The sequence below is a fragment of the Centroberyx affinis genome, unplaced genomic scaffold (genome assembly GCF_046629955.1).
Source record: "Centroberyx affinis isolate AG114_WGS23_722 - 3 ecotype Tasmania unplaced genomic scaffold, CSIRO-AGI_Caff_v1 ptg001963l_1, whole genome shotgun sequence".
NCBI lineage: Eukaryota > Metazoa > Chordata > Actinopteri > Beryciformes > Berycidae > Centroberyx > Centroberyx affinis.
The window spans coordinates 928-10,000 of record NW_027280316.1 but is presented as its reverse complement, the minus strand read 5'-3'; the positions used below and the strand labels follow the sequence as shown (position 1 = coordinate 10,000).

The window sequence follows — 9,073 nt, the reverse complement described above, 5'->3', positions numbered from 1 at the left end:
CAACATGAGAAGCATTGTACGTACTTAAGGTACCATACAAGCTCAGAGAGAAATGGCGCAACAAAGCTTATTTCAGTCAGGACCACTTAAGTCAAAGAAAACTTTTATTGACATTTGCAGTAGTTATATTTGGCGGTATGGCTCTGTTCTGAGAGCTCCCTGCCCTTCCATGTGCTTACATGGAAAGCCTAAGGCAGGGAGAGCAGCAGCAAAGACCAGCATGTAAGGAGGAGCTGGGGTGGAGGCGGGTTGCAAGCAGCTTGCAGAGGAAGCGGCAAGGGTAGGCAGACTGAAGCAGCTTTAAATAAGGCGCCATGTATGGGATTTGCCAATAGCATGCATAGAAGGGAATCAGCTGAGCCATTGCTGATGTGGGCTGGCTTGAGAAGCAATTGAATGCGTAGGGGCTGGCTTTGAGATCGGCTGCTGTCAGCTGAGGTAGCTGGGTTTGTGAGCTGAGCTTGACTTCGTGGCCTGCCTGAACTAACGCTATGCTCAATGAGTTGCAAGAAGAGCGCAATCATAGGGCTAGAATTTTGGACCTTATCTGTTTTATTGAGAAACAAGCTTGCATAGCAGTCGACCCACTCTTTGGTGACCTTCAAGACCAGTCATCTAGCAGGCAAAAGGCTGCTAGGTCCCCTGTCAAGTCACAGGTCTCAAAGTTGTCCGGCAGCAGTTTTGCCACAAGTGTCGCTGTTGCCCAAAAAGAAAAGGAGCCTGAACCCTCGTGCCCCTTTTGCAACTGTAAACACACATTGGAGTTGTGTAAACAGTTCTTAAAGAAAACACATAGAGACAAGCTCAGCTTCTTAAAGACCAAGGGCATATGCTTTGGCTGTTTCTCCACAGGCCACATTAGCAGAGACTGCAAAAGGCGTCTCACCTGCAGAGTGTGCAAGCAAGCTCACCCAAGCGCCCTGCACATTGATACAACAAATGGTACAGCAGCCAAGGAGGCAGAACGGCTCTCTGGTGTAACAGGCGGTGCAGCAGCAGAGCTATGTGGTCATATAGGGGCTGGGGACCAAGAGACTGTGTTGTCCATTGTCCTAGTTCAAGTTAAGGCAGCAAAAGGCAGCCAGATCTTGCAGGTGTATGCTCTCCTGGATCCTGGGTCTACCGCTACCTTCTGCTCTGAGACGCTCATGTCTCAGCTCAATCTGAAGGGTAGAAAAACACACATTCTGCTAAGCACGATGAATCAGAGAGAACTTGTTCCGGCTCATGTTGTATCTGGAATTGAAGTTTCAGCACTGGACAGGGACACCTTCTTACCTCTTCCTAAAGCCTTCACTCAGAAAGAAATGCTGTTATATATATGTTACTGCAAGCGACATTCCCAAGCAGGATGATTTGGCGCAACGGGCGTATCTAAGTGAAGTCAAACTTCCCAGTATCAATGCTGAGGTGGAGTTGTTGATTGGAACAAATGCTCCAAAACGGTTATAAATAGCCAAGGCGATGGCCCCTATGCAGTAAGAACCCTATTGGGGTGGGTTGTAAATGGGCCACTGAGAAATGGAGGTGATGGCGGTGCAGTGGGTGTAACTGTGAATAGGATATCGGTTACAAGTCTGGAAAAGCTTCTGATCTCACAGTATAATCAGGATTTTAATGAGGTAGCATCTGAGGAAAGGACTGAGATGTCAATTGAGAACAAAAGGTTTTTGGAAATAGCCAGTGAGGCTGTCCTACAAGACGGACATTACAGTCTGAAGTTACCTTTCCGGATAGCCAATGTCAGCTTGCCTAATAACCGCCAAATTGCAGAGCAACGCCTGCAGAGCCTAAAAAGGAAAATGAACAAAAACCAGCAGTACAAGCAGGAATATGTTGCGTTTCTCAACGATATCTTTGAGAATAATTATGCAGAGGAGGTCCCGCAGGAAGAACTGATACAGTCACCAGGAAAGATTTGGTACATACCACACCATGGGGTGTACCACCCCAAAAAGACAAAACTTAGAGTAGTTTTTGACTGTGCAGCCTCTTACCAAGGTGTATCCCTCAACACAGAGTTACTGCAGGGTTCTGATCTGGTTAACTCTCTTGTAGGAGTCATTTTGAGATTTCGCAAAGAGCCCATTGGAATTATGGCTGACATTAAGTCAATGTTCCATCAGGTTAGAGTGAAGAAAACTGACGTGGACTACTTGCGCTTCTTGTGGTGGCCACAAGGTGATACCAGCCAAACCCCCAAAGAATACCGCATGTTGGTGCACATATTTGGTGCTGTGTCCTCCCCAAGCTGTGCAAGCTTTGCACTACAAAAAACAGCGGGTGACAATGAAAACTGGTTTCCCCCTCAGGTAGCTGAAACAGTCCGACGCAATTTTTATGTTGATGACTGTGTAAAGTCAGTGGCCAAAGAATCTGAAGCCATCCAGCTAGTAAAAGACCTCACTGCATTATGCAACAAAGGTGGGTTTCAGCTCACTCAGTGGGTTAGCACCAGCCGAGCAGTTCTAGCCTCCATCCCCCAAGATCAAAGGGCAAAGGAAGTTAGGACATTAGATCTCGACAAAGACAGCCTCCCCATTGAAAGAGCACTGGGACTGCAGTGGTGTGTGGACTCTGACCATTTCCAGTTCAACATCCAACATACCCGAGGAGGCATACTTTCTGTCGTAAGCTCAATCTTTGATCCACTTGGCTTTCTTGCTCCTCTCATTCTCCCAGCCCAGCAGTTGCTACAGGAGCTCTGCCAGAGAGGCTTTGGATGGGACGAACCTTTGCCCCAGGCTGTATTGGACCAATGGATTGAATGGATAGACAGTCTAGAAAGGATTAAGAACTTCAATGTCGCATGTTGTATGCAGCCTAAGAACTACGGAACACCAAAATGCGCACAACTGCATAATTTTGCTGACGCCAGTGAAAGTGGCTACGGCTCAGTGAGCTACATCAGGCAAGTTAACATTCAGGATGTGGTGCATGTTACTCTTGTCCTAGGAAAGTCCAGAGTCCTTCCTTTAAAGCACATCACAGTACCGCGACTGGAGCTGGCGGCGGCAGCACTGTTGGTGAAGGTGGACAAAATGCTAAGGAAAGAATTACACCTTGACTTAAAACCCTCAGTCTTCTGGACTGATAGCCAAACAGTGCTCAAGTATATTGGAAATGACCACACTAGATTTAAGACCTACGTGGCCAACAGAGTTTCATTGATTCGTGACAACACAGATCTGTCTCAGTGGAGATATGTAAGCAGCAAGGACAATCCTGCTGACGATGCCTCAAGAGGACTGAGTGCAGTCAGATTCATACAGAAAAAGAGATAGATACATGCCCCTGAGTTCCTATGGACACCTGAGGAAAGTTGGCCTGTGGAGGAAGCCTTGGGCTCCAAGTCAGTGTTACAAGATGATCCAGAGGTCAGGAAAAAAACTGCTGTATTCACAACAGTGGTGAAGAACACTGAAACTCCCACAGACCAGCTTATTTCATTCTTTTCAGATTGGATGAGGCTACTTAAAGCAGTGGCATGGTATCTGAAACTAAATAATGCTTTGATGTTGATCACTAAAAGGCGAAAGGAGCTTTCCTTAGGTCACATCGCTACCTGCTCACGCAGCCAAAAGGTGAGCACTGAACTCTGCACTTTCAGAACCAAACGTGGTGGACAGTTCCTCACAGTGGAAGATCTCTCACAGGCAGAAAGGTCTGTCATCACCTATGTCCAGAGACAATCATTCCCAGTTAAAATGGTGACACTGGAAACAACCAAGAGTGCAAAAGAACAGTAAGATCTGTAGGCTCGATCCTATGCTAGATGAGGGCATCATAAGAGTAGGTGGCCGACTACATAGATCTGCAATGCCTGATGAGACCAAACACCCTTGTATCTTGCCCAAAGATGCTCACATTTCAGTTCTCATACTAAGACACATCCACGAGCGCTCTGGACACAGTGGTAGAAACCATATGCTTTCAGAGCTCCGTAAGAAATACCGGGTTGTAAAGGGAAACTCAGCAGCAAGGAAGGTAATCTCAAAGTGTGTTGTGTGTCGACGTGTGAGAGGCAAAACAGGTGAGCAGAAGATGGCAGACTTGCCACAGGAAAGAATCCTACCTGATCTCCCTCCTTTTACCAATGTCGGATTGGACTATTTTGGCCCGATTGAAGTGAGACGAGGAAGAAGCCAGATCAAAAGGTATGGAGTCCTGTTAACCTGTATGTCCAGTAGAGCCATACACTTGGAGGTAGCCTATTCATTGGATACCGACTCTTGCATTCATGCTTTTACTATATTTATGTTTACTTATGTTTGCAAGTAAAGTGTACGCCCTCCACAGGTGGTGAGGGCGCTCCTATAAGTTGGGGGGCATGACGCATGGCGGGGGAGGAAGCGGGTTACAGCAGATACCGTCTTTGATCTCAGCCTCAGCTCTGAACGCGTGTATGAATGGCATCTGCAACGCTACAGTTAAAATGAAGGACACTGAAACATCTGCATCTTGTTTTTTATTAAGCTTATTTCTGCAATAAATCCTAAGCAACAGTGAACGATGAACTCTCCCTGGATATCTGTTTTGGAAACAAGGCTGCGAGTCTGACATACTGCACCCGCACTCTCTATGTGGTAAAACAATAAAAAATAAGGTGAAAAAAATGTTGAGCAGCACCAGCGAGTCGGAGCGGAGGAAAGGATCAAGATGGAAACCTTCTTCACTGAGGGGAAAAATAAGATATAAACTATTGTTTTAATCATCCATTTAACATGCAATTTAATTTCCTTGTCACTCAGCCTGTTGTAGCTATGCAGCCAAGTAGCTGCTAGATCCATGATGGAGTCTCACTGCCATCTACTGGACAAACTGTAGAACGGCACAACTTGGCAAGTCGGAAACTTGGCTGTTATTTTGATCTCCTTTTATTAGGCACCATATGTTGTATCTGACATGATAAACGTTTTTAGCAGTAGAACGGCATTTAGCAATTTTAATTACCGGGTTTGTCGGGTCCATAAAACGGACGGGTCTCGGGTCTCTCTCCTCTCGGACATGACCCGGGTCGGGTCTGTAATATCTCGGGCAAAAACAGGTCGGTATATATATATTTTTAAGAATGATTGGGTCCAATCGGATCTCGGAACGAATTTCCCGGGTCCATTAGGGTTCGGGTCCATCATTTTGGACCCGTGAAGACCTCTAACACACACACATACACACACAGACACACACAGACACACACACACACACACCAACAACAACAACTAAACTCCATTATATCAACTTCTGCATAAATAGCACTACACCAGTCAAAACAGTAAAGAAATATCTCGACTCCAAACCCAGGTTACTCCTCAACTCTTCACTCAGTCTTCTGTGGATCCTGCCGGTCTGCAGCACCCGGCCTCTGGAAAACCACATAGATAATCCCAGAGCCCAAAAAATCCCGACCCACAGAACCAAACCCTAACCGCCCCGTTGACCTCACATCCAAAATAATGAAGACTGGAGAATCTGCTGCTACAAAACATCCTGCCTATTGTCAACCAACAGCTGGACCCCCTCCAATACAGGACCAGTCTGCCTGCTGCACCTCCTCCTCCAGCACCTCCTCCTCCTGCACCTCCTCCTCCAGCACCTCCTCCTCCTGCACCACCTCCTCCAGCACCTCCTCCTCCTGCACCACCTCCTCCAGCACCTCCTACAATCCAAGGACATCGGTTGAACCGGAAGCTACACCAACTCAACCCCCCCCACCGGAGCACCGCAGGGTGCTGAGCCCGTTCCTCTACACCCTGGACACCAGTGACTGCACCCCCCCCACCCCCCACCCCCCCTTCCCTTTAACACGCTCTCTGTCTCAAACCGGGTCAAACTCACACACATGACCGACCCTGCTGCTAAGACAACAGTCTCCCCACTGCCAGCCTCTCACAGCTCGACTGTAAGGCGTCACACACACACTGCAAACACAACAGCACAGCGTCACACACACACTCCATCCCCACTTCACTGTCCTGCCCTCTGGGTGCAGGTTCAGCACCCTGAGGTGCAGAAGGGCTCGGGCTGACACCCACAGAGCAGCTCTAAACTCACTGAGGGAGCCGCTGATGAGTTTTGTCTTTCATGTTGTTTTCTGTGATGATGAGTGTGAAGTGTTTTGTTGGTTCTCTATGTACAGCTTTGTGGAAAATAATTTTCCCCCGGGGACAATAAACTAACTAACTAACTAACACACACACACACACATACACACAGACACACACACACACACACACACACACACACACACACACACACACACACACACACACACACACACACACACACACACACCAACAACAACAACTAAACTCCATTATAACTAACTCCATTTCTGACTTTAGTCCAACCAGGATCACATGTCTTAAAACTGAACCACTAAACTACACACACACACACACACACACACACACACACACACACACACACACACACACACACACAAACACACAAACACACACACACACACAGCTAAAAATACCCAGTTTCTAGGGTGTGTTCTCCATAAAAGCCAGTGTTTTTCATGGCTCTCCAGCTCCATAATGAAAGGCTGTTCACACACACACACACACACACACACACACACACACACACACACACACACACACACACACACACACACCACAGAATGGCTCCATAGTATTCATTCTAATCTAATCTGTCGCTGTGTTCAGATTAGAAACAAACAACAGGCAGGTCTCCTAATCTGTCTGCACACACACACACACACACACACACACACACACACACACACTTTCAGAGGTTATCAAAGGTTTTTTCTTATTTTTCCTGATTACTATACAAAGATTTTGTTTGTTTACGATTGTTTTGATGCCGTGGGGCCTGTTTTTTGAGTCTGGATCTCTGTGAAACTCCGGTGAGTTACCATGTTAGCATGTTAGCATGTTAGCAGCTAGATAGCTGTTAGCTTATTGTCCATATTGCTAGCTACTGAAACTGCTGGGGCATTCTTTTATTTTCAGTCATTTAAGTGATGCTGAAGCTTTTATGTAACAAAAACCAATGTGAGTCAAATGTAAAGATGGTAGACATGTTGTTTTGTAAGTTTAAGCTGAGTTTGTCATTAAGAAGGAATCCTAACTGAATTGAGTCTTGCAGCGACGTCAGAGGCGCCATATTTTTTCCTTCCTCGTTAAGCCACAACACTGAAGTCCCACATGTTTTTCTGCTCCAATGCCAACAGTTTATATCTCTATAGTTATGACAGTTTTTCTGATATGATACGCAGTTGTGTTGCAATGCTTAATAGAACTGAGTATAAGATATGTTGTAAGATGAGTATAAGATATTACAAGATGAGTGTAACATGTTTAATATGCGGTTAAACATATTAATGCTGACTGTGCTATATGATGAAAGTGTCACAGCAATTATTTCATTCTGCTAAATAGTGTGAATTAGGTCAGTATTATAATTAATCAATGATTGAGAGGATGGAATTGAATGGAATTGAATGTAAATTACTGTACAGTATTAACATTTGATTTTATTTCCTGCAGGTCGGTGTTTGATACGGTGAGGAAGAAGAAGACATCCAGCGCTCTTCATCACCTGCAGAAGCTCTTCTGGAACAGATAAGCTTATGACATCACAACTACAACTAAATACACTAACTGCACACACACACACACACACACACACACACACACACACACACACACACACACGGAACTAAAGGAATACTACTGACGGATTGGACTAAAAGAACATACTGTTGCTGTGATGGACATTTTGTTTTATTATTCGCTCTCTTCATTATTGTGAGGTGTGATTTCTTTTTGTGGCAATAAACTTTGTATATGTTGTAAATAAACATTGTATATGTTGTATAAACATTGTATATGTTGTAAATAAACTTTGTATATGTTGTAAATAAACATTGTATATGTTGTATAAACATTGTATATGTTGTATAAACATTGTATATGTTGTATAAACATTGTATATGTTGTATAAACATTGTATATGTTGTAAATAAACTTTGTATATGTTGTAAATAAACATTGTATATGTTGTATAAACATTGTATAATATGTTGTATAAACATTGTATATGTTGTATAAACATTGTATATGTTATATAAACATTGTATATGTTGTAAATAAACTTTGTATATGTTGTAAATAAACATTGTATATGTTATATAAACATTGTATATGTTGTAAATAAACTTTGTATATGTTGTAAATAAACATTGTATATGTTGTATAAACATTGTATATGTTATATAAACATTGTATATGTTGTAAATAAACTTTGTATATGTTGTAAATAAACATTGTATATGTTGTATAAACATTGTATATGTTGTAAATAAACTTTGTATATGTTGTAAATAAACATTGTATATGTTGTATAAACATTGTATATGTTGTATAAACATTGTATATGTTGTAAATAAACATTGTATATGTTGTATAAACATGTATATGTTGTAAATAAACTTTGTATATGTTGTAAATAAACTTTGTATATGTTGTAAATAAACATTGTATATGTTGTAAATAAACATTGTATATGTTGTAAATAAACTTTGTATATGTTGTAAATAAACTTTGTATATGTTGTATAAACATTGTATATGTTGTAAATAAACTTTGTATATGTTGTAAATAAACATTGTATATGTTGTAAATAAACTTTGTATATGTTGTAAATAAACTTTGTATATGTTGTAAATAAACTTTGTATATGTTGTAAATAAACTTTGTATATGTTGTAAATAAACTTTGTATATGTTGTAAATAAACATTGTATATGTTGTAAATAAACTTTGTATATGTTGTAAATAAACTTTGTATATGTTGTAAATAAACTTTGTATATGTTGTAAATAAACTTTGTATATGTTGTAAATAAACTTTGTATATGTTGTAAATAAACATTGTATATGTTGTAAATAAACTTTGTATATGTTGTAAATAAACATTGTATATGTTGTAAATAAACTTTGTATATGTTGTAACATATACAAGCCGTGATTCATTGGCTCCCAGAGACAAACCTACAGGCAGATTGGCCCATATGATCGTCAGGCTTAATACAAGGTTAGATAA

The 9,073-nt window shown here is 42.2% G+C and overlaps 1 protein-coding gene across 1 annotated transcript in view; it reads right to left on the bottom strand.

The window, feature by feature from the left end:
- LOC139653755 (rho guanine nucleotide exchange factor 2-like) overlaps positions 1-5,656 on the bottom strand; it is a gene marked incomplete at both ends in the record, with an annotated part of 11,496 nt that extends 5,840 nt beyond the window's left edge. The window contains one exon of the mRNA XM_071530714.1: positions 5,527-5,656. Within this exon, the coding sequence (XP_071386815.1) occupies positions 5,527-5,656 (130 nt within the window). The remainder of the gene's footprint in view (positions 1-5,526) is intronic.
- Between the last annotated feature and the right edge of the window lie 3,417 nt (positions 5,657-9,073).